Raw genomic sequence first — 25,905 nt, forward strand, 5'->3', positions numbered from 1 at the left:
TACCCGTAACACCCTTATATTTAGTATTTAGGGGCAACCTGAACCCTCTTCCTCAGATCCTGATCCCAAACAAGAAAGAATAACAAGGAACAAGAAGACCTGCTGTGCTGCTGCTAAATAGAGGAAGACCCCAACTGATTTGTCACCAGCCCTACCGGCCTGCCGACCCTGGAACCTGCTCCTGCTAAACACCGGCGTCTATGTGGTCAGCAACCTCAAAAACCCCGGAGGTCCCGACTGCCTTGTGACTGCCTATCTGGGTCTCTCAAAGCAAGTATCAAGCCCTGGTATCAGCCCGGAACTGCGAACCCTGCACACTGCACCCGCCAAGCCTGGCCTGTGCTGGAGTGAATCAAAACCACGAGGACATCCCCCTGCCGACTGGGACCAGTAGTACAGTGCCCAAAGACCTCCCTCGACGAACCAGATGACGCCTGCAGCTTCAGAACCAGGGAACCACCCCCCCTACCACGACCAGCTGAGGGTAAGATTTCCCCACACCAAAAGACACCCCTGCACCCGGCACCCCAAAGCCTTTTGTGCCAAACTCCTGGGTGTCCACCCCTCCTCCAGCTTCCCAACTTACCTCTCGAAGTGGTGGTCGCACCTGAAGAATCTCCATCCCCGAGCCTGCAGCCTTTATTCATTTTCCAAGATCTCCGTTGAATAACATTGAGCACACAACGGCTCAATAGCACACTGCACCCAGCCGCCCGAGTGCCCCTGGGAGTGAAACCTTTATCGTATCTCACTTCCCCACTTGCACTAAGTGACCAGGAGCCCAGCTCCCACAGCTGCGTGACCTGCTAGCCAGCAGTCACCAACCAAGTGCCCCCTGCCTTCCTTAGGATAACATTGGGCCTAACTCACTCCGCACCTGGCTGCCCCTAGGCCGCTGAGGGTGTAACAACTGTACTTACCTGACCCTGGGAGACCCCCGAGTCTATGCCCAGAACCTTAACTCTGCCAGTCGAGTGCTTACCCAAAAACCGATAACTCACTTGTCTTCCATAGGGTAACATGGACTTGTTTCACTTGAAAATTCTTTTAAGTGTTGAGTTTTGAAACTTTAAAATATTAGTCTAATATCAGCCCAACCACGAATTCAGATTTACTCACCTGCTATCAGGAGAGATCCCAGTGCTGGATCTTGGTGCCCAAAAAACCAAAAGTGCCCACACACTTGTTTGTTTATGTAATTATTCCAAAGACCAAATGAAAGAATTAATGAAATCTGGTCAGGTACTTTTATTTATACCCATCACTTATTTTTTTACACTTTAACAAAATTATTCTTTTTGGCAATAGAAGATACACATACATTAACATTACAAACGAGGCAAATTTGACAAAAAGTACACAAAGCAAAAATACATCCAACTGACAGTAAACATTAAAATTTCATTCATTTCATCACTGTTTATAAATCAATTTCATATTCCAAAAAACAAAGCAACGTCAAATGTCAAGAGCAACACAACGTAGGTCTATTTTTCTGTAGCACTTGATGGCATAGTTAGCTCTGGTAGATGTAATGTTATGTTATTTTATTTATAAAGCGCATAGCTGCCACAGCCAAGTGGCGTCCCAGCGCTATGATGGACAGTACAACACAACACAATGAAGGACCAAACCAGAAACAAAGACTATTTAACCGAGGTGAAAAGAAATGTCTTCACGGCTTTCCTAAAAGGCAGCAGGTCAGGAATGGAACGAATGTTAACAGGAAGTGAGTTCCATAGTTCTGCTGCCAGAACACCAAAAGAACTGCCGCCAATTCTGTCTTTTTTAAAGCGAGGAATCTTAGCCAGAAATTGTCCAGTAGAGCGTAATGTTCTGGCCGGGGTGTAGTAGACGATAGCTTGAGCAAGAATGGGGGGCGAGGCAGCCTTTAGGATCTTAAACACCAGGCATAAGGCTTTAAACTTGATCCTCTGTCCAACGGGCAGCCAATGTAGATCGGAGATGGTACGCCTGGCAGAGCAAAATTTAGGCAAACTGATCAACATTCTGGCTGCCGCGTTCTGCACACGTAACCGAGTTAGTTCAGCTTGGTTGACACCTAGAAGAAGGGAGCTGGCATAGTCCAATCTGGACAAAATCACAGCTTGGAGAATAAGTTGCCTAGTAGAGGCATCGAAAAACTTAAAAATAGGTCTAAGGCTCCAAAGAGCCCCAAAACAGGTCCCCGCAACTCTATTCGTGTGGGGGGTAAATGTTAAATTTGAGTCCAGCCAGATACCCAAATTCTTTACCTCTGTCACCGGAGTGGGTGCTCGGCCCAATTCCTCTGGCCACCAACAGTCGCCCCATAGTTGAGCCTGTTTGCCCAGGATTAAGACTTCGGTTTTAGAAGCATTGAGTTGGAGACAGTTATCTGTCATCCAACTAGCCACGTCCTTAAGGGCCGCCTGGAACTTAGAGGCTTCAATCATGGTGTCCCCATTTAGTGCCACCGCAAGCTGAGTGTCATCAGCGTAAGACACTATGGTTAGACCCCATTTTTTTGCGACCGCAGCCAGCGGCTGCACATATAAATTAAATAGGGTCGGGCTCAATGCCGAACCCTGCGGAACCCCTTGAGGGATATAGCAGGAAACTGATTCAAATGGGGGGGTAGAAACCTTAAAGGTACGCTCAGTCAAAAAAGAGTGAAACCATTCGAGAGCTGTGCTCTCAACACCAGCCTCTTTTAAACGTTGGACAAGGATAGTGTGGGAAACAGTGTCAAAAGCGGCACTGAGATCCAAAAGGATCAGTGCCGCCGTCTGCCCTAAGTCTAACAGCTTCCGCAGATGTTCTACCATAGCTAACAGAGCTGTCTCTGTAGATGTGCCGACGCGTTTCAGGTTCAAGTAACCAGTTCTCAAACCCTCCTCAGGGCTTTGTTATTTTTCTGTATAGGATGCAAGAACACAAAGTTTTATTGACAACCTGTACACCTCGAGTCTACCATTCATTGTTTATAGAGTCACCGATTTGTACTGGTGTGTTTTGATCAGGCGGAGGATATTTTCATATGTGTTACTAGGGACACGCTAGTACCTGGCTCTCTGTTTTTCAACTTTATTTCAAAACACATGAAGCGCAAATCATGTAAGAATGCTGGCCACAACACAACGTTTCATAGCGCTCAAACACATGTGCACCATACGGCACCGCTTGGAGAGGAGGAAAGGACGTGGTCACTGTATAAGTGATCCTGTTTGAAAAGAGATTCATACATGACGTTTGTATTACTTCACTGCAAAAGTGAATGCCCTACGCGTTTAAATCGGTAAGTGTCCCATACCCCTTGTGTGTGTCCTGAATTACGTACAGGGTCGTTTTTCTTGGCAATTGTCAATTATTCAATCCAGGACCTATCAAAAATGAAGGACCGATTAATACGTTGTGTTGCTCTTGACATTTGATGTTGCTTTGTTTTTTGGAATATGAAATTGATTTATAAACAGTGATGAAATGAATGAAAATGTAATGTTTACTGTCAGTTGGATGTATTTTTGCTTTATGTGTACTTTTTGTCAAATTTGCCTCGTTTGTAATGTATGTTCATGTATGTGTATCTTCTTTTGCCAAAAAGAATAATTTTGTAAAAAGTGTCAATAAAATAAGTGATAGGTATAAATAAAAATACCTGACCAGATTTAATTAATTCTTTCATTTGGTCTTTGGAATAATTGCATAAACCAACGAGTGTGTGGGCACTTTTGGTTTTTTGTGATAGTATAACGGTCCAGCCCACCCTCAGTCCCGACAAAAGGACCCAACACCTTTGTGTACAAAGGATCTTGGTGCCCGGCACTGACCCTGAAAAGTATTTACAACCGTACTTACCGCTAACTCAATTTTCTTCCATAGGATAGCAATGCCTGGTTTTTGCTGAAAAAGTTTCTAAGTGTCGATTTTGCAAACCTACAAATATTCATTAAACATCACCTGAACAAAACACAATCCTTTAACTGTTTAAAGGTGTTGTACCAGTGCTGGATCTAGGATCCATCCCATAGTTAGAAAGAGTTACCATAACCCCACTTACCTGCTAAGAACTTCTTCCATAGGAAATCATCAACTGTTTTACTGTGAAATTTCTTCTGTCAACTTTTAAAATACCAACATTTTACTTAAAAATAACTACTGTGACTTAACCAATTTTGCTCAACTGTTTACAGTACCCGTGTCAGTACTGAATCTAGGATCCAGTTCTGCAGTTAGAAAAGTAATCTATTACCTGCTTTTAGAAATTCCCATTGAGCTCAATGTGTTATTGGGTTTGAAGAAAATAAGTTACTTATCTGTAACTTTGGTTCCCCAGTATTGGCAACTTTCATAGATTCCCATGCTTTGTTTCATTCCCAGTCGTCAGCCTGGGAGCCTCGGCAAATAGAAAAATACCATAGCAGTATGTACAAAAGAGAAAGTAAGGCCTAGGCCTCATCTCCTTTTGTAGCCTATCCCCCTCTTTTTGTGAAAGAGACCAAAACTTTGAAACAACCAATCAGATAAGCCTCACCCCATAGAACCCTCAGGAGAGAGCCTCAGATTTTCGCAGCCGTTGTGTAACAGTAACCACTTTTGCTGAAGGCTGATCTTTCCCCGGGGAGGAGGGTGGGCGCATGGGAATCTATGAAAGTTACCAATACTGGGGAACCAAAATTGCAGGTAAGTAAGTTGTGTTCTTGCCCCAGTATTAGAACTTTCATAGATTCCCATGCTTTGTATCAGAGTAGCCAGCAGTAAATCACCAATGCACATTGTTACAATCGTATGGAATATGCTACTTACCAGTATGCATCTGTTCTTGGCATGTAGGGCCGCTAACATTCATATCTTGTGCATAGATCGCGGCCTAGTGTTGGGTCCGGATGATTGCACCTTGTTGTCCTGGAAGAGTCTTTGAAGTATCACGAGATAGGTGGCTCCTCCCTTGGACTACAGTGCGCATGGGCATCATCTCCATCCTCAGATTGTTTTCGCCATTGTGGCAGAGATGGAGTCCAATACAGTACTTGATGACCATGCTTACAAATAATTCTGACTACTACAGCTGCGACAGGCACCGGGGAGGATGGGCGAGCGATATGAATGTTAGCGGCCCTACATGCCAAGAACAGATGCATACTGGTAAGTAGCATATTCCGTTCGAGGCATGTGGGCCGCTAAATTCATATCTGGTGCATAGAATAAATAGCAGTTTCTCCCTTAGCGGTGGTTGCCCGGGCCAGCTGCAGCAGCCTGAAAGAGGGACTTAAGAACAGCCTGTCCTACAGCAGCTTGCTGCTTGGAATGTACATCAACACAGTAGTGTTTGGTGAATGTATGTATGTTATTCCATGTGGCTGCTCTACATATGTCCTCTAATGGAATGTTACCCAGGAAAGCTATGGATGCCCCTAGCTTGCGTGTGGAATGCGCTCCTGGGGGGACTGTTAGTGTGCGTTTAGCCTTCTGATAACAAATCTGAATACACTTAACAATCCATCTGGCTATACCTGAATTGGAAAGGGGTTTGCCCTTGTGCTGTGTTGAAAAAGCAGTAAAGTGTTGTTTAGTCTTCCTGAAATCCTTTATCCTGTCTATATAGTACAGGAGAGCTTGTTTGACGTCTAATGTGTGCAGTGATCTTTCTGCTACTGAGTCTGGATTAGGGAAGAAAACTGGCAGTTCAATAGTTTGATTAATGTGGAACTGAGAAACAACCTTGGGCATGAATTTAGGGTTAGTGCGTAGCACCACCCTATTTGCGTGAACCTGTATAAAAGGTTCTTGAATGGTTAGGGCTTGCAGCTCGCTAACCCGTCTCAGCGACATGATCGCTACTAAGAAGGCAACCTTCCAAGTTAGGAACTGTATCTCACAAGAGTGGAGAGGTTCGAAAGGAGGTCCCATCAGTCTGGTCAAAACTATTTTTTCAGACCGGTGAAGGTGGTCTTCTGGGTGGAATGACTAGTTTGAGTCCCTCCATAAAAGCCTTTATGGCTGGCACTCTGAACAGTGAAAGGTGTTGCCTGTTCTGTAAGTAAGCCGCTATTGCCGCCAAATGAATACGTATAGAACTGTATGCCAGATTGCATCTGTATACATGTAACAGGTAACAAATAATGTGTGTTGATGCATCCAGCGGGTTTATATCATGGTTGGAACAGTAAATGGCAAAGCGTTTCCATTTGGCAGCATAGCAGGCCCTAGTGGTAGGCCGTCTTGCCTCCTTGATGATGTCCATACAATCAGGAGGCAGATTCAGATACCCAAATTCTATGACTCAGGAGCCATATCGCAAGGTTTAACTGTTGCGGATCTGGGTGCTGAACTTCGCCATGGCTCTGAGTGAGAAGACTGGGTGTAAGAAGCAGTCTTTGATGAGGCACCACTGAAAGTTCTAGGAACGTGGTGTACCATGCTTGCCTCGCCCACGTTGGAGCAACCAGGATGAGAGTCATCGAGTGCTGTTTGAGTTTCCGTGCCACCGGAGGTATGAGCGGGGCCGGCAGAAAAGCGTACGCAAATCTGCCAGACCAGTTCATCCATATCGCATTGCCCTGAGACCGCAGGTGTGGGAACTTGGCGGCAAAGTTTTGGCATTTTGCGTTCTCGTTTGTGGCAAACAGGTCGATGTCTGGATGTCCCCACTGCTGGAAGTACGGTTGCAGAACCAAGGGGTGAATCTCCCACTCGTGCACCTGATGGCCGTGCCTGCTGAGCAGATCCGCCATCTGGTTGTCCTGGCCCGGGAGGTGGTCCGCCATGAGGAAAATGTTCCTCTGAATGGCCCACTTCCACATGCTCTGAGCCAAGTGTGACAACTGTGGAGAGTGAGTACCTCCCTGCTTCTGAATGTAATACATGGCCGTCATGTTGTCCGTCCGGATCAACACGACCTTGTTGCACAGATGTATCTTGAAAGCCTTCAGTGCCATGAAGATGGCCATCAATTCCAGCAGATTGATGTGCATCTTCTTCTGTTGATCCGACCATAGTCCCTGCACTGTATAATGAAGGAGATGCGCCCCCCACCCCAGGAGGGATGCGTCCGTCGTGAGCACTATTTGTGGTACAGGCTCTTGGAATGGTCGTCCCTTGCTAAGGTTGCGTGGATTCCACCAATGCAGAGAGTTGTACGCACGACCGGTCACCAACACTAGGTCTTTCAATTGTCCTTGAGCCTGATTCCACTGTCGTGCTAAACACTCTTGGAGCGGACGCATGTGCAGTCTCGCGTGCGGGACTATGAATATGCTGGAGGCCATCATGCCTATCAACTGCAGAAACACTCGCGCCTGTAGTGAATGCTGTGGTCTGAATTTGCGAATCAGCAGTTGCATGCTGTCGATTCGCACTGAGTTTGACTGGGCTGTAGCCGTCACAGTGTCCAACGTCGCTTTCAAGTATTGCTGTACTTGAGCGGGTTGAAGATGCGACTTGGGATAGTTCAAAGAAAATCCCAAACTGTGCAGAAGATGAATTGTGCGGGACACGTGGCTGGCGCACTGCTGGGCCGACTTCGCTTGCACAAGCCAGTCGTCTAGGTATGGGTAGACATGAATGTGTTGTCTCCGAAGGTGTGCCGCCACTGTCGCCAAGCACTTGATGAACACTCTGGGAGCAGTGGTCACTCCAAAGGGTAGTACCTTGAACTGGTAATGGTTGTTCTGTATAGTGAACCGGAGGTATTTCCTGTGTGCCTGATATATTGGTATATGGAAATATGCATCTTTCAGATCCAGAGTTGCCAGGAAATCCCCCTGACTGAGCAATGGCAGGACCTGCTGCAGAGTCATCATGTGGAAATGTTCTGAAAGGATGTATAGGTTCAAGGGTCTCAGATCCAGAATGGGTCTGAGAGACCCGTCCTTCTTTGGGACTAAGAAATAGAGAGAGTACACCCCTGTTCCGTGCTCCTCTAGAGGCATCAGTTCTATGGCCCCTTTTTGCAGCATGCTGGTCACTTCTTGCTGTAATAAGTGTAACTGCTCTGCGGACATAGGATGGTGTCTTGGTGGTATGTCAGGTGGAGTGGATGTCAGTTCTAAGCAATATCCGTACTGGATAAGTTGCCTCACCCACCGGTCTGTGGTAATGCCTTCCCAGACTGGCAGGAACTGCTGGAGTCGTCCCCCGACCGGTGTTACATGGTCCGGGGGTAGTGACAAGACGTCACTGTTTGGTATTTGCTGAGGACCTGGTGTTATTATTTTCACGTCCTCTGCCTTTGGTGCTGTTACCATGGTATCCACCTCTATTGTTTTTTGTTAAAGGTGGTCTGTGCACCACCTTTATTGTATTGTGTTTGCTGAGATGTTTGCCCTCTTGACGGCCCTCTACTACCTGAGCGACGTAAAGAACCCCCTCTGAACTGTTGAGACTGCAAGGCCCCCATAGACTTAGCCGTCTCGGTGTCTTTCTTGATCTTTTCAAGAATTGTGTCAACGTCGGGCCCAAACAAGAAATCTGGGTTAACGGGGTGATTGAGCAAACTTGTTTGTATTTCTGGCTTAAATCCTGAAATTCGTAACCATGCCTGCCTCCTTAGCATTACACTAGTGTTAATGGCCCTGGCTGCAGTGTCTGCTGAATCTAGTGCACACTTGATAGAAGCGTTTGATATCAGTTTCCCTTCCTGAATCAACATGTCCGCCCTGCTCTATATTCATCAGGCAAGTGTTGCAACAATTGCTCTAGGTTATCATAGTGAGCCCTATCGTATCTAGCCAGTAGAGCCTGTGTATTGGCTATTCTCCAAATATTCGCCGCCTGTGCCGCAACCCGCTTCCCAGAGGCTTCTAATACTTTGGATTCTTTGTCTGGGGGAGGAGCATCACCACTTGTTTGTGAGTTCGCCCTCTTCCGGGCATTGGAGACCACCAAAGAGTCCAATGGCAATCGACCCCTTATATATGTAGGGTCCACAGGAGCAGGCCTGTATTTCTTCTCAATACGTGGGTTCACCACCCTTGCTCTGGTTGTGTCCTTGAAAAGGTCATTGGCGTGCTTAAGGACACCCTTCAGCATCGGCTTCACTAATCTGTCTGACATAGAGAAGGTATCAAACAGAAAGTCCTCCTCAACCGTGTCTGCATGCATGATCACATCGTGGTTCAACGCTGCCCTTTCAATCAAAGCGTTGAACGCCGCAGTATCCTCCGCGGGGGCTGTCTTTACTTGGTAAGACTGGGTGTCCGCCGTGCCTTGATCGTCGAGCACATCCTGCAAGTCATCCTGATTAGATTCATCAGGATAGTTGAATTGCTAGTCATTCTGGTCATCTCCCCCACCATCCTCAGTGCGTGTGGGGGAATGTGTAAAGGCTTGTCCATAAGGCCTTACGGACTCGAAAAGAACTGGCGAGAAAGCAGAGTCTCTTTTCTTTTTAAGTGGAATTTGATAGGATTCCATTGGCTTCTACGGCAAGATCTTCCGTTTGAAAAGGGTGAGTCTTCCGGTTGCAGAGTCAATGTACAACTTCTTTGAGCTTTCAGAAGAAGGTGGAGTGGAACCGACGCCTTCAGGAGTGGCGGTCGTTACCTTAAGTTTTGACATCATTTTATCAGGGTCGGTGCCCTGTGCCGGCTTAAGACATTTTAGGTCTTGCAGTCGGAGGCAGTCTAAAAACTATAGGTGGAGGCCCCGATGGCTGTTTGACTTTTTTCACGGCCATCGCCAACTTCGAGCCAGGTGTTGCGCTGGGATTCCCAAAATAGCTGCGGCTTGATGCGACACGTTCCAACGCGGCCATTTTGTGCTCATCTTCGAGAACCTTCACCAGCATCAACTTGTATGCATTCGGACTGAGGGGCGGCTGCGACTCAAATCCGTCTTCAGTGTCCACGCCCTCGAGGGCAGCCTTAGATGACGTTGATCCGTCTCTTTGGGCCTTTGGCACCTTCTTGGATGTACAGATCTTCGGGTTGGCACCCTTTTGTGACCCCGAAGGGGCAATGACACTTCGAGCCTTCTTAGGATCCGTTGGAACGAGGCTTTGCGAAACGAATACTGGTTTGACCAGTTTCATTTTCGTTTTCGAAGGCGTACCCACCGAAGGCTCTGAAATATTCTTAGCCGTGCCAGATTGCGGGGCTGTAGAATGAGTATAAAGATCTTGGCTAAGGCCTTCCGGCGATGCTTCGACCTGAGCCTTTGACAAGACAGTGTCACTTTCGACCCCTGAGTGGTCGGTTGGGTCTTGCTCATCGCTGGAGCCGCCCTCTGCGGCTCCAATGGCCATACCGTCGTCCTTACCTCGACGGCTTCATAGTCTTCGATGTTCTCAATGTCTACCTTTTCTCCGTAGTAAGATTCTTGACAGGAGGCCGGGTCGGAGAAGTGCTCCGGTTCCTCCTCTTGGACGCCCTAGTCGTCCTCAGCCTCGAAGATATCCTCCACATCCGACGCTCTCCGCGCCGGTAGTCTCGCCTCACGTCGAAGAGCGAGCGCCTCTTCCAACCTGAATTTCGAACAGGCCAAGCAACTCTCCTCGTCGTGGTCTGGAGACAGACATCTGTTGCACACAGGGTGCACGTCTGAGAGAGGGTACTTCGCGTTACAGACCGGGCAACGTTTAAACGGGGCCTGGAATTCCATCGTCGATGTCAATCTTCGAACGGGCCTAAAAAGCTGGGAGCACACGTGCTCAAGTATCCAAGAAACCGGATAAGTTAACTCAGAACCGAACGAAGTACAATACCGACGCTTAAAGAGGCCTTTTGCCCTGAAGAAAACAAGCTTTTCCTATAGGTTCCGAACGAGAGTCACAGAACACATCCGAACCCAATGGCGGAAAAAAAATAATCTGAGGATGGAGAGGATGCCCATGCGCACTGTAGTCCAGGGGAGGAGCCACCTATCTCGTGATAATTCAAAGACTCTTCCAGGACAACAAGGTGCAATCATCCGGACCCAACACTAGGCACAAGATATGAATTTAGCGGCCCACATGCCTCGAACACCAACATTTCAGCATAAACATTCTCCTATAAACATATATACATCGTAACAATACATGCAAAAAACGTATGTGATACAAAATGTGCAATCATAGGAAAGAGGGATAGAAGGGAAAGCTCACCTCTCACTGGAAAAGATTCCTCAGTACTTCTTGTCCTACTGCCGCTTCGCTTCTCATGAAAGAGTCCATGCAATAATATTATGTGAAGGTATGGGCACTGCTCCAAGTGGCTGCCCTACAAATGTCTTTTATAGGGACTCCAGTGAAGAGAGCTGCTGAAGATGAAACTGATCTTGTGGAGTGAGCTCGTACCCGTCTCTCCAGTGGTTTTCCTGCCAGTAATTAATCGCGCTTGTAATTCAGCCTGAAATCCCTTGCTTTGAGAAAGGAAGTCCTTTCCGAGGTGCACTAAAAGCCACAAAAAGTTGAGAAGATTTTCTAAAATCATTCGTCCTTTCAAGATAAAATTTGACACATCTCTGGACATCCAAGGAATGAAGAGATCGTTCTGCAGGCGTCATAATACGAGGAAAAAAATAATTTTAGAACCACTGGTTCGTTCAAATGGAAATCCGAAGGAACCTTTGGGATAAATTTCAGATTGGTCCTTAAAAACATAGAATCCTTCTTGAACTGTAGAAAAGGTTCCAGAACGGGGAGAGCTTGCAATTATCCCACTCTCCTAGCTGAGGTAAGAGCCAGAAGGACACCTAATTTCCAAGACAAGAATTTCAAATCCGCTCTGTGAATTGGCTCAAAAGGATGTCTCATCAGATGAGCCAGAACTAGATTAAGGTTCCAGGTCGGAGGTGGCGGCCGTGCTGGTGGAAAAACCCTAAAAAGACCTTTCAGAAATTGCTTGATAACTCTAAATGACCAAAGAGATGGACCCGAAGTTGACCTTCTGTACCATGAAATAGCCGCCAGATGAACTTTGAAGGAAGAATGAGAAAGGCCCGATTTAGCCAGTGATAAAATGTAAGGCAGTATTTGATGAGGAAGTGAAGAGAATGGATGGATGGATGTACTCCCGATGACACCACAGGCAGAAATGTTTCAATTTGGCACAGTAAGTCTTATTCGTACTTGTGCGCGAGCTTGAGATTCCTGAGGAACATCTAGAGAGTGGAATTCTCTGTGCTCAGGAGCCAGGCTTTCAAATCGCGAAAGCTTGGATCTGAATGAACTACCTGTCCCTGGGACATTGTCAACAGAGATGGGATGGGACAAAGGTGATATGGAAGATCCAGGGAAAGTAGGAGTTCTGTGAACCAGAATTGACAAGGCCACGCTGGTGCTATTAAGCTCATCCTGCAAGGTTCCATCTTTATTTTCCTGAGAAGCCGTGGAATATGGGGAGTTGGCGTAAAGGCGTAAACAAATGCGCCTAACCAGGACATCAAAGGAGCATTCCCCTGCGACCCTCTATGGCGATCCCTGCTTGCATAGAGTTAGCATTTCCTGTTTTCTGGAGTCGCCAACAGGTCTATTGTTAGAGTTCCCCAACGCCGAAACACTTCCTCCAGAGTGTCTTGATCTAATTCCCACTCGTGACAGGAATATTTTAGATGACTCAGGGTGTCTGCTGTTGTGTTGAGAGTGCCTGGTAAGTGCTCTGCTGAAAGCACTACATTGTGGAGAATCGCCCCTTCCCATAAAAACTGAGCCTCTTGAGAGCAGAAGAGATCCTGTACCACCCTGCTTGTTAATGTAATGCATGGCCATTGTGTTGTCCGTCCTGACCAGCACAGTTTTATTTTGAACCCTCGGCTTGAAAGCCTGCAAGGCTAGGCGAATCGCTCGGAGTTCCAAGAGATTGATATGAAGACAACGCTCTTCTGCCTTCCAGTGATTGCTTACTTGGAGATCTTGTAAGACTGCGCCCCAGCCTTCCATTGATGCATCTGTGGGTAGAACCAGAGGGGATGGAATCATTCTGATAGAGACCTTTCGAGATATTCTTCTTGACAGCCCACCAACCTGCTGCTTTCCGAATGAGAGGAGTGACCTTTATCTTGTCCTAGAATGAGCCTTCCACCTGGCGCCATTGCATGTCTAGTTGTTCTCGCAAGGGGCGCATTGGTAGTTTGCAACGCGGAGCTAATGGTATGAAAGATTAAATCAATCCTAGAAAAGACTTGTAAAGGCGAACTGACCAGGATCTTCTTCCTTGTAACCGGATTGCTGAGGAGATTAGCTTTTTCTGCCTCTCTTCCGAAGGAAGAGAGGCTATGCAATTCTTTGTATCCAGAATGGAGCCCAGGAACTTGGCCCTTCTCGATGGAACAACGACTGACTTGTCCTTGTTGAGACGCAAACCAAGGCATCTGAAAAGTTGAATGCAATTCTTGACTGCCTTTGACGTTGTCTGAAAAGACGGTGCCTTTATCAACCAATCGTCTAGGTAAGGGAAAACTTCTAGCGATTGTTTCCTTGAAAATGCTGCTACCGGAGCCAATACCTTTGTGAAAATCCCAGGAGCGGATCTGAGCCCGAAGGGCAGGACCTTGAACTGAAAGTGCCTCTTAGCTACTGTGAAGCGTAAGAATTTCCTGTAAGCTGGATGAATCATAAAGTGGAAATATGCATCCCGGAGAACAAGTGTTGCCATGTAATCCCCTGGGTTTAGAAGACTTAAGACGTCTTGAAGAGAGATCATTCGAAAGGAGAGTTTTATGAGATAGGTGTTTAGCTCCCTCAGATCTAAGATAGGGCACCACTTTTCTTCTGTCTTCTGAATGAGAAAAAATCTGGAAAAAAATCCTTTTCCTCTTTGCGAGAGTGGCACTGGTTCTATCGCTCCCTTAGTGAGTAAATGAGAGACTTCGAGGCAGAGAAGGTGCAGATGTTTTGATTCTGTGGTGCGAGGGGCTCTTGGAGGTGGTAGGTTTTGGAATTCTAATGTGTGGCCAAATTGAACGATCTGTAGGACCCACTGATCGGTTATGATCTTCCAGCAATCGATAACATTTGTAATCCTTCCCCCTATCTGTGGAACAAGAGGTGAAGGACCAGTAGGCAAAGCCAGGAAGCAGCTATTGGCGTTTAGAGGCATCTCTACCCAGACGCCCCGGTCAACCTCTGGAAGATTGGCTAGAGAAAGACACCGATAGATTTTGCCACTGAGCGTACTGAGGCTTGAATGATTGAGAGGATTGCGAATAGGAGGAGTATCGTTGCTGATCGCCTCCCCTATCAGTAGAGAATCCTTTGCCTCTTGTACCCTGGAAAGGCACCTTTCGGTATTGAAGCGTGCACAAGGATTTTGCTGTTTCGGTGTCCTTTTCAATGTCCTGCAAAGCGTCATCTACATGCTTGCCAAACAGCTTGTCTTTATCAAAAGGCAGTTCCAGGGTTTTATTCTGTACCTCTGGGCGAAACCAGGTACATCTACGCAAACCTTGATGCCTCAGGACCGCTGATCCCGCTAAGGCACAAAAAAACGTTGTAGCAATGTCCATTGCACAATCTATAATTTCCGATGAAGATCTTTCCCCATCTTCTATAATCTCTCGCTTCCATCTTGGCACTCTCTGGAAGCTGTTTAATGAATGGAGAGAGATCGCACCACATTTGGCGATCATATCTTCCCAAAATTGTGAGTGCGTTCTAGGCCCTAACCAGGAGGCTAGACATAGAAGAGAATCTCTTCCCTACATTATCCAAGCGTCTGCCTTCTCTGTCTGGCGGTGCAGTCAGGGGTGCCGTCGGGTTCCTTGATTTTCTTTGGGCCGCCTGGGAAATAACAGTCTGGTTTAGACTGGCCAAAATGACATGCAGGACTCATCTGGGGCCTTTCATTTCTTCTCCAGCCACAGTAGAACCGAAGTTACTGTAGCTGGAGACTGCATCACTTTCTTTCCCTCATTCCAAACATGTTCTACTATTGGTATGGAACGGATCGATTTCTTGTAGGGCTCTTTAAATCATAGAGAAAACAGTCTGATTGTAAGACAGGAACAGGAAAGCCAAATCGTTTAGAAGCCCTTTCTATAATGATATGGAAGCCCCTATGACCACTGAAGGTGAATCCACAGGGTCCGGAGATGGTGATGCCGGATCTAGGATAACTATCATCCCATTCTGTGTCAGGATTTTTAACATGTTCTATATCTTGGTCCTCATCTGAAGAGTCATCAACATCAGGCACTGTAATCACATCATCTCCTTCGGTCACAGGCTGTTCACTTTGCCTCTGAGAGATTGATGCTACAGGAGTAGATTAAGCTGGCGGAGGAGGCTGAATTGTTTCGGAGGTCTGAGATGGGAACCTCCTCTTATAATCTAATAACATCAACTGCAGGTTGTTTATTAATGAAGACGGCATGGCCACCATACCTTGGCCAGATGTTTGCTGATGTGACACCTGAGAGTTGAGATTCTGGATGATGTTGATGAAAGAAATCATCTGAATCAGAGTCCTGATATTTCACTTGAAGTTGTGAAGGACTATATGCATCCCGATATGGACTTTCTTCATCAGAATATTCCTCCTCCAGCAGAAGAGATGGAGGCAATGGTGTTAACCTACGGGGTGATGTCATTTCCGGTCTTATTAGTCTTTTCCTGATGGAAATTTTTACTTTTTTGATAGTCGGCGGTCGTCGACGAGGGAATCGTCACGGCTGGAAGCGTAGTCGACAGCGGAGTAATCGTTGACAGAGGGCTGATCGCCAACGGTACAGTCAATGAGGTCGACGTCTGGATCGTCGGCGCCGTAGCCATCTATGTCATCATTCTCGTCGCCGTCGAAACTATAGTCGGCGACATCACAGTCGACGGCGGTCTCGTCGGATGTAATGTCGTTGAGGAGGTAGTCAGCGAAGGTCTCTATGACTGGCCAGTCGACGGAACAGAAAGCGAAACCACTTGAGCCTTTGACGTAGTCGTCGACGTACCTCAGGAGATTGTCACCAAAGGACAAATTTTCTTTTCTCCTTTCGCTTCCTGAGGCGTACTCTAAGGTTTCTTAAAGATCTTCTCCTGTTCTGATGCCGAAGAGGCAATAGAAAGGCCTTGACATGCCTTTTTTCCATTCGATACCTCAGGAAGATGTCCCTCTTTCTCCTTTGGGTGGTGAGGAGATTTTTGGGACTAAGCCTTTTAGACCTTTCAGAGGTCTTATGAGAGGCTTTAGCAGGATGTTCGGCTGAAGTAAAAGTGGAAAACCTACCCCTTTTTGTAGACCTCCTCGAAGAAGTTGCTGAGGAGGAATCCTCACTATCACTGGACAGAACCTCTTTCCGAGATTTCATTTTCTGTAGCCAAGTCAGAAGTCTTACTTCCCGGTCTCTCAGTCTTAGTTGAGAAGGTCCTACAGATCTTGCACTCAGTGGCTTTGTGGTCTGGGTATAAGCAATAAATACAATCTTTATGCTTATCCACCACATAAAGTCTTTTCTTTGAGCAAGTAGTACAGGCTTTGAATAAAGCTTTCTTTTCAGACATCCTGAAGAGAAAAAAGGGTGAAGAAATCTAATTGAAGAGAAAAAAAAAACTATTTTACCTTTTGATACAAAACAATTGGCCTAGAGTTCAGTTCTTGTGTGTGGGAGACCATTTGCTGACTGAGGGTGTATAACAAATGCTCTACAAATAACCTCTAGGGTCTGTACACACTGTACTTATTTGGGAACAGTATATGCAGAGCCACTTTCCTACAGGGGGTCACCCCGGCTCCTGGAAAGGCATGGAAACTCCGAGCTGACCCAAGTGCGGGTTATGCAGTATGGGGCCTAGATCGGAGTCCTCAGTTAAGAAGGCCAATAGACGGGGAGAAGTTTAAGCACATGTCGACTTCGTGTTTATGTCTCTTACCTGACCGCCCAGATGACTTAAGAGTGGAGGACAGGAATTAGGTCTCCCAGCGCAGTGCCCACACCTTCCTTTCGACCGGGAACGAAACTGCCAGGGTTAATGGCATGGAGTCAAACTTTGGGTGGCAAGCAGTTTTAGAGACGGTTTCTTCCAAGGACTTTGGAGCGATGACCAGGCAGTCTGAGCACAACGTTGCGCTCCAGGGATCAGAGACAAATTAGGTGCGGATCAGTCACCTACATGGCACAATGACAGGGCCGCACAGCTTAAATTCAAAGTCTTCTTTGACATTGAGGAAAAACCTGCACACCAAAATTAATAAACAAAAAGTAAAAAAGACAAAAAACTGTCAATGTGGGAGGGTACCTCTTCACGGATATGCGCTAGCTGACAAAGAAAAGCTCACATCAGCGCGCAGAGGTGGCACATATATAGGTGATGCGAATGTCACTTCCAGTGTGGACAACGCCAATGTCACGCAGAACCAACCGACGCTAACTACCAGCATGCAAAGGTGCTGCTCAAGCAAAAGTCTTCTGGATCTAGTCTGACACATGGGATATTTTAAAGATTCTGCGACTAGATATCTAGCAAATTGACAAAGTCTACCTATATACGAATCTACCACCATGTGGATTCAGGAGCCACCAGATTGTGGTATGCATATCCATGACTTAGCAATCAGATATTAAGCACATTTCCAAAAAAAGCAAAAGTGGATTCTTCTCAGGTGCAAGGTAGCCAGCACAGCTTGGCTCGGAAATGTGCCCCTTGGAAACATTCACTGATCGGTCATTTGAAGATTAGTGCATACATGAGCAAGTACTGCCTTGATTCAGATAAGTAAGGTGACCTTAGTTGGTCAAGCCACTATTAGAAATCTGTTTGTGAAATCAGAGCATTCTCGACAATCCTCAATCTTTCATACAGTTTGTTTCTCCAGAACAAGAGTCAGTGAAAGCTTAGCTTACCATTGCAAAGTTTAGGACTACTGACGTCATTACAACTCATATGAAATGCTTAGTTTTAATGCTCATACAAATATTCACTTTAGTCCTAAACAACTCTTTCACCAATCCGGCTGTTACTATCTTGGGGATTAACTGCTCTCTCACCTACTGACTTTGGGAGTCAACTGCAGTAGAATGCATCATGGCACCCTATAAGCATAATGACAGAGGTCTATTTTTGGACAGATGCTGTAATGAAGTCATTAAATGGACATCTCTGGAGTTTGGCAGTGTAAGTTTCAGGCCAATCTTGCCTTGGATAGGTTTCTGAAAGGTGCTGCTCGACTTAAGATACCTGCACCCTGTAGGTTAATAAGGAACATATATGGAAAAAAGTGCTCCAGAATGCACGCATCCGGCTGGAAATTATTCTAACATTTTACTTTAATGAATATACCCATGATGCAGTAAAACAATACAGTGAAAAAATTGTTAACAAAAATGTGAAATAAAAATCAGCAAATTTAATTTTAAGATAACTTACACTCCACTGCATAAAATTGGAGAAGCCCCAATCATTTTCCTTGTGGAAAAATAGATGACTTATTCGACGACTGAATGATTTTTCATCATCTTTGTAATTTATTATCTTCAGCACTGCTTGGGCATGACAGGACCAGGACCTGAGGATTGTAATTAACATTTTGGTTAAATGTTTGGTTACATAACAGTCATAAGGACAATACAAAATCAAAAGTTTAATGTTTTTATTTAAAAAAAATCCTGCCATCAGGTCTCCGACATTACAATATTTTTTAAATTACAGAGTCAAGTCACGAACATATGCAATGATCAAACGAAGGAGAAAGTAAAACATTTTAAACATTAAACACTTGAAAATATGCACAAAACTGTAGCGAAAAAGACTTTATTTTCAATGAATACTTAGATGTAAAATGGAAGTAGAGGAATATGCAGTTCAAAAATGAATAGCAACAATAAGCAGTTGTGGGTACAATAGATTCCGGGTTACTTTCAAGAACATCAACCTACACAGATAAATCTAACGCAAAACTGTCCAAGCCATCTGAGTTTTGAAGACGTTGGTTATGATATAATAGTTTGATTATTAAGTGTGGCTATTTAATATATGGTTCCATGGCAAGCTTCCGTCAAGCTGTCTCTCCAAATCTCATCACTTTCATTTAACAGTTAGCCTGGCTCCATTCTAGAGCCTAGACTTGTTTTGTCATCAAGATAGGTAAAATCCTTTGGTAACGATATATCTGTAATAAACATTAGTAGTGATAAATTCCTTACCTTAGAAATACCCCCAGGCATCAGACTGGATCCAGACACAGAGGATGCCGCGGGGGTGGAAGTGGACAGACCCGCCCGCTGGTCCCCTGAACCGCCTCGACGGTTCCCACGACCATGCTGAGGTAGTTGCTGATGTGGTCTGTGGCTCTGCAAACGCTGTGGGGCGCCCCTTCCGTGGCCACGAAAGGAACGAAAAGCAGAAGGCGGAGGAGGCCGCGCGCCCGACAGGCCCAATGACTCGGCTGTAGCCCGGGAGTCCTTGAAGCAGTCCAACGCACTATCTGCCTTATGGCCAACAAGGCGAATGACATCAAAGGGCATGTCCATCAGTGTGTTCTGGACATCCCCTGAGAAGCCAGTTCTCAACTACCTTCGTGGAAATCGACCTGCCTAGTGAGTGGGCGGTGTCTAGCCCACAATGTATGGTGAACTTTGCTGTGTCTCTCCAGGCCACAATCGCCTGGGAAAAACTACCTGGGACTCCTTCGGGCAGTTAGGCAGCACCTGCACAACCGTGTCCCAGAGTGGGTATGAGGGCCCAAGAGGCATGCGGTGTTCACCGACCGCAGGAGATTAGTCCGTAGGGAGTTCGAGGCAGAGAGTCTCAGCTGCCCTACGCAACACCACTTTTTAACTGGCTCCCTCCTCCGTAGCCACAGTAGGAGACAGCATCCCAAGGTCAGGCGAGGTGTCAAGACCACTGGCCTCCCCCAAATCCTCTGCCCAGTCCGGATCATTAAGCACAGTCCTGTGCTAGAGGGTCCTCAGACTCCTCCCAGTCCTCCCCTTCCTCCGAAGTCTGTGGTACAGGCTCAAAATAAGGAGGAGGGGGGAGGAGCCAAGATGGCGACCGGAGCGGACGTGTGAGCTCCCGGCTCCGCCAGTCCTTGTGCCCCTTCGAATGATCCTGCCTGCTATCCTGCCTGCCTCATCGGCTGCCCGGACGGAGACGGCGTGCTGACCTCGCCCGTGCTTGTCCGGACTCTCAGTTTGTCCGGAGGGCTGAGTTATCCCGGTGCCGGTCCCGACGCCATTGTCCCGGCGCTCCCCGCCGCACCTCGATGGAGTGCTGACGTGCTGCCCGCCCGAGGGGCGCCCGCATCCTGGTAGGGGCTGCCCTCCCTGGGACGGTGAAGTCAGCTTTCCGGGCGCCGTACAGTGGTAAACGCCGCGCGGCGCTCCTGCTCCGTTGTCCCGAGTCAAGAGAGGAAGACTCGAATCCATTTCGGGACTTGCCCGTGCATCGCTGCCTGCTGTTCACCCGCACCGCCTGGCTCAGTCACAGAGGGCACCTCGCGGCCGCCGCTGCGTAGCACTTCGCGGTGGTGGCGGACGGAATAATTGCTGGCTAGCACCTCGCTCCCCCCCCTGTTTCGGTGCCTGGATGGCGGGCGCAATGGAAGTCCCTGTGGACTCGCGGGACAAAGGAGACCGTCCGCCATTGCCCCTTAACAGTGCTGCCACGGCCGCTCCGGGTATTGACTTGCCTGGGCTTTCCACCGAGGGGCGCGAAGGGGGCATAATGCCTGCCCCGACCTGCAGAGATGTCCTGCTTGCCCTCAGAGACCTAAGGGCGACACTACGACGTGACGCCGGAGAACTGTGCAACAAGTTCGACGACATCGCCCTGGACCTGATACAGCTCCGGAGAGACTGCTCCCAACACGGACAGGTCGCTACCGTGAGGGATCCTGTCCATGCCACTGCTTCACCGAGGATTTCGAGTGAGACTATGATCCGCCCCGCCACTCCTGGTGTCTGTAGACTGCTACATGTCGACTGTGCTGAGGATACATTGTTCCCACAATCGGCTACTGTTTCGCTGGAATCGCAGCACATGCTGGAGGTGGAACTGCTGACTATTCTACTCCTTGTCCCCCTGCAAACTTTCCTATTGGAACCCCCGCCTTCCTCCCCATTGTACCCCCTAATGTACTTGATTTCTTCGAGCAACTTTGGGACAGCTTTGTTGAGTAGGTGGTGTCTTCCATTTTGCATCAGTGCACCTCCCCCTTCCCTTCTGCTCCCATCTTGTTTCTTTGTTGTAGTGGGGGACGACAGGCATGGCGGGCTGTGTATTATGGAATGTCCGAAATCGGGTCAGGGCTAGACTGTGTGTTTGCAGCGCTGATCCCTTGCCTAATGTGGATCGGGCTCCGAATGCTGGGTGGGGAAAAGGGGTGGACAGTGCGTGGGATGCAAGTGATTCTTCAGCTGGCTGGGATTTGACTGGTATCGTTGGGCCCCCGCTCTTAGCGCCTCCTTCCCTTTTTTGCAATCCTGTTTGCGACACGGTCGGCGCCCCGCTTGCCAATCCTGATATTGAATGAGCTGTCGGCTCGGTTTGATTTTTAGGGGTGTCTGCCTCGCCAACAACGATTAGTGGGACAGGGGGTGGCCTGTGCAGGATGTCGCCCACTCTCACTCCCTTTGTCTCAGAATCTCCTGTAGTGGCCATCTCGGTTTTTCCCTGGCTGGAGCGAGGATTGGGCGGGGGCCATGGTATATTGGTCGCTTGCGATTTAGATGCTAGGATTCCCGGTATGGGCGGAATGGGGTTGGGACCTGCTCCTGTACGTGTTGAGTGCGCAAAACGTGTACTGTCTCTTCCATCCCTCCATTTGTAGCAATTTAATGTAATGCTGGCGCTTCCAGATTGGGCGGTCTCAGTGTAGGGTGTATTGGATGGCTGGGGTCCCGGGAGCTCTGATGTTAAGTGGGCTCCTCCCCTCACCTTTTTCTCTGGGGGGTGGCGGATTAGCTTGTCTTTTCCCCCTCCCTGTATCCAAGAGTGGACTTTTATTTTCCTTTTTTCCTTTTCCTTTTGTCTCCTTTTTTCTTTCTTCTGCATTTCCAGCTGTGCTTTCTTCTCTCTTCCGACTTTTCTTTCTGCCTGAATTTCGGGTTTATGGGGCGACAGACACGCTGCTAGGGGGGGGGTAGGCCATAGCCTCTGCATGTGTGTAGGGTGGGGGGTTATATTTCATTTTTTTATTAATTTCTATGGGACCTGTTTTGTTCTTCTCTGTAGTTTATTTTTATCCATGTTGGTAGTGCTGGGTGTAGGGTGACAGTGGTGCTGTGACTGGGTCATAGTTACTTCTCTGTGGCGAATCTATTGCGTAACCATACTGCCTGGCGGGGCCTTGTTTATGATTCACTGACTTGCTTGATATAGTTGGCACCGCCATGTCCCACCTGCATGGTCTTTGCTCTTAATTTTTTCACTGTACGGAACACTACGACCTGTCTCTGATAGTCGCATACAAAAAATTTAAAATTTAACCTGCAATTATCCTGTGACTCGGCGCTGATATGTCCTTCAGCCTTCCTTCCTTTCAATGTTTGCTGTACTGCTGTATGCTGAGTCGTCGTATCGTATGCTGTTGTGCTAAATGATTCTTCGTGGCCGGCCGGATGGTTGTAGGCCCGTATATGTTAATTCTCTTTATGCACAATAAAGGTTTTCAAAAATAAAAAAAAAAAAAAAAAAAAATAAGGAGGAGGGACATAGGGCATAAAAGTGCCTGTCTGTTTCTCTGTCGGGTGACGCCGATCAGGCACCCGATCGGGGCTGAACCTGGGGAAGTCATCCCGAGGAGCGGGCCAAGTCAGAAGCGATGCCGGGGAGATAGTCGGTGGAGGTGTCACTAGGTCAACTGGCGACGATCATGGACCGTTCCCGAATCAATGGGGGGCTTGCGGAATCGGGCTGGAGCTGGCAAAGCAGTACCCCCCAGTCTGGGCCCGCAGGCGTACCAGCGGGGCCAGACTGCCCAAAGAGTGACCATGGCAGCAAGAAACTCTTGCACCTGAGCAGGCGTCTCCTCCGGATGGGGGGTAGACTGGGGGCCACATCACAGGCTGCGCAGGAGCCGCTGGGGTGGCACCACCAGCACCCTCAGCCGCGTCGGGTGAGGGGAAATCGCAGAGCGACTATGCTGCTTTAACTTCTTGGAATGCTTCGACTTACCTGACTCAGAGTGCGATGACTTGGATCCAGAAGAATGATGGTGTCAACTCCACGACTGGTCCCTCGACCTCAACGGGACCGGGACCTCGAACGGCATGGAGCAGACTGCCGGGCTTCAAGCAACTTTTGGGACAGCTTCAGCAAAGTCTTTGGCGCCATGGCCTGGCAGCCAGGGCACGACTCGGGGTCGTGCTCGCGCCCCAGGCAGTAGAGACACATGCGGTGTGGATCCGCCACCGACATCATGTGGTGACGGTCCCCACAGTTCTTGAACCCGGGCATCCCTACGACACCAGGAGTCTATCAACTCGAAAAGATGAGCTAAAAGTCTTCGAAAAACTCAGTCAAAAATTGACTGGGGGTACTTGCTCTTCCCGGATCCGCACCTGCTGGGTGAAAAATAAAGAACGGACATCAGCGCGCATGGGCGCGTCCAAGTAGCTCCAGCGAAGTCATCCCAACGCCAACGACGCACGCAGAGCCGCACTACGACGCCTACCGATGTGCAAGGGTACTGCTGATGAAAAAACTTTCCGGATCCGGTGTGACGCCTGGGGGTAATTCTACGGTAAGGAATCTATCACTACAGGTTTCATTCAGATTTAGTGTACAAAGCTCTCGGATGAATTAGCGGAGGTCAAGTCCAGAAGCTGAAGTTCATAACTGGCCAGTCCTGGTAACACCATGACCAGGAGACAGCACTCAAGGCCTACTGATAAAGCCAATACTGTCTGGGGCGTTCATCATGCTATGCATCTTCAAACCAGTCAAGATAATTTGAGATGCAGTTTGCAAGCCCTTTCATATTAAGTGTGGAGTTAACTGTCCAACAATTTTCTGTAGCTCCTCTAGCAGCTTAACTATTTCAATTCCCCTAGTTTAATGGTGCCTTTAGTTCACATTATGAAAGACTACTGTGGGTAGGGCACTTGATTTTCCAAGGGTGTGGGATTAGGGACTGCAACTAGGGCAGAGTTTACGACTTCCCAAACCACAGATGCACTGAATTTAATATACAAATTTACAGTAACTCCAACGTTATTCACTTCTTTTTAATCTATTTTGCTTTTGTCTTGCCCTACATTTATACACTGTGCTCCAACAGAGCAAAACATCTTAATCAAGGACTCCTAGGAAGTCACACCGGAAAAAGTATTCAGCTCAAAGCTAATAACGGCATGCATACAAATAAAATGTAATATACACACAAATAAAGATTCAAATATACATCAGTACAATATCAGTTCATAAAATACAAACAAACACATTATGACTGCATCAGATTGCTTAACTTCACTGCAGTTTGTATGAACATACAATAAAAATTACAAATTAATTGAGGAGTAAACCTTAGAAGTGTGATATAAAACCTATGCTGTGGAAGAGAAGAGATTTCAGATTTTTGCCTTGCCTTATTCTTCAACTGCCAGTTTTTCAATTTCTAGGACTGTTTCAGGGTCTTCGACTCCACAACATTTGTATCGGTCTCATTTAAGTTATGTGGCATCGTAGGAGTGCAATCATTTCATTTCTGCATTTCAATTATACTTTACTGTCTTTCAACACCACCTTGTTTTTCAATGAAGACTGATCCCTCCATGTCAGACTTTCGATCTTAGAGCACAGCCTCAGCCTCCAAGACAATCTTTGTTACTAGGTATGCCCAAGTCCTTAAGGGACTGCACCATGACGTAATGTCCTCACCACTGGTCCTCTAGTAACAAAAGGGTTGTAGGGAGGAACTTTTTGCACCCTTAGATTAGTTGTCTTTCAGAGGCTTAACACATGCATTATGTTTATAGCTTTGTGTTAATCTCAAATGGCACTTCTGAGAGGATCTAAAAGGAATTTTCCACCAACTCTTCTATTTTACGAGAACTGGGTAAACCCACTAACCCGGCTTAAAAAACAGGGATTGCATTGAAAAATGCAAGAGCCAGCTGCAATGAATTATATGGATGCAACTGATGCAGATTAGTACAGACCCCCTTGCTTTTTTTAGATAATAGATTAACAAGAGTAGAGTCCTAGCCCTATAGATTTGTAGAACCTTGTGGATCAACTGAAGGGAATTAACTCAGCAACATTTAGTTCATCCTGCTTCTACAAGAGCAAACATTTAGGAGTCAGAGAAACAGGATTTCGTTCAGAAACATTCCCCCACATACCCAAACACAATTCAGAGGCAATTTCAATGGCAGCCCATCTGACTCAGGCAACTGCGTACCACCAAGACAGAAGGAAAAGAACAAGTTTCTGTCTGTAACGCTTTTTCTGGAAGATACAGTATCTGCCTGTGGATTCCTCACCTTGTTAATGTCCCCTTGCGTGAGCAACATTCGGAAATTCTTTTTGCAGCTTCGCGCGGACGACATCATAGAGGCATGGCATCACGCGCGACTCCGCTGACGTCACCGACACCATAATAGGCCCACGCCGGCTAGATATACAAAGTAACTACGTAGAGTCCAAAAAAACCGTTGGCGTCGACGGCGCGGAAAAAAGGGAACTGACGTCATCACGCCGACAAGGCCCTATTATGGATCCAGTGAATAAGAGGGGTCGCAGGGGAGTCGTACCCTCTGAAGTCGTCCATGACCTCGCCAGCGTGTAGAGCTACAAAAGTTTCCGATTGGCTGCTGCGCAAGGGATATTCACAAGGTGAGGAATCCACTGGCAGATGCACCTATCAGAATGCTACTTACCCAGTATGCATCTGTTCTTGGCATGTAGAGCTGTAGATTCACATGCTTTGCATAGTCTGCCATCTAGTATTGGGTACGGATGTTTGCACTGTTTTTTTCGAAGGAGTCTTTTCCAGTCACGAGGTCGGTGACTCCTTTTCGTTGAGTGCACATGGGAATCGACTCCATTGTTAGATTGTTGTCCCGCAGAAGGTGATA

At 47.2% G+C, this 25,905-nt stretch overlaps 1 protein-coding gene across 2 annotated transcripts in view; it reads right to left on the reverse strand.

The window, feature by feature from the left end:
• Window positions 1-25,905, reverse strand: part of USP7 (ubiquitin specific peptidase 7) — a 1,528,604-nt gene that overhangs the window by 1,196,448 nt on the left and 306,251 nt on the right. For both annotated transcript variants that reach the window (XM_086941365.1, XM_086941366.1), the window contains exon 4: window positions 18,254-18,392. In XM_086941365.1, the coding sequence (XP_086797491.1) occupies window positions 18,254-18,392 (139 nt within the window). The remainder of the gene's footprint in view (window positions 1-18,253; window positions 18,393-25,905) is intronic.

This window comes from Lissotriton vulgaris, chromosome 10, assembly GCF_964263255.1.
Source record: "Lissotriton vulgaris chromosome 10, aLisVul1.2, whole genome shotgun sequence".
In the NCBI taxonomy this organism is placed as follows: domain Eukaryota; kingdom Metazoa; phylum Chordata; class Amphibia; order Caudata; family Salamandridae; genus Lissotriton; species Lissotriton vulgaris.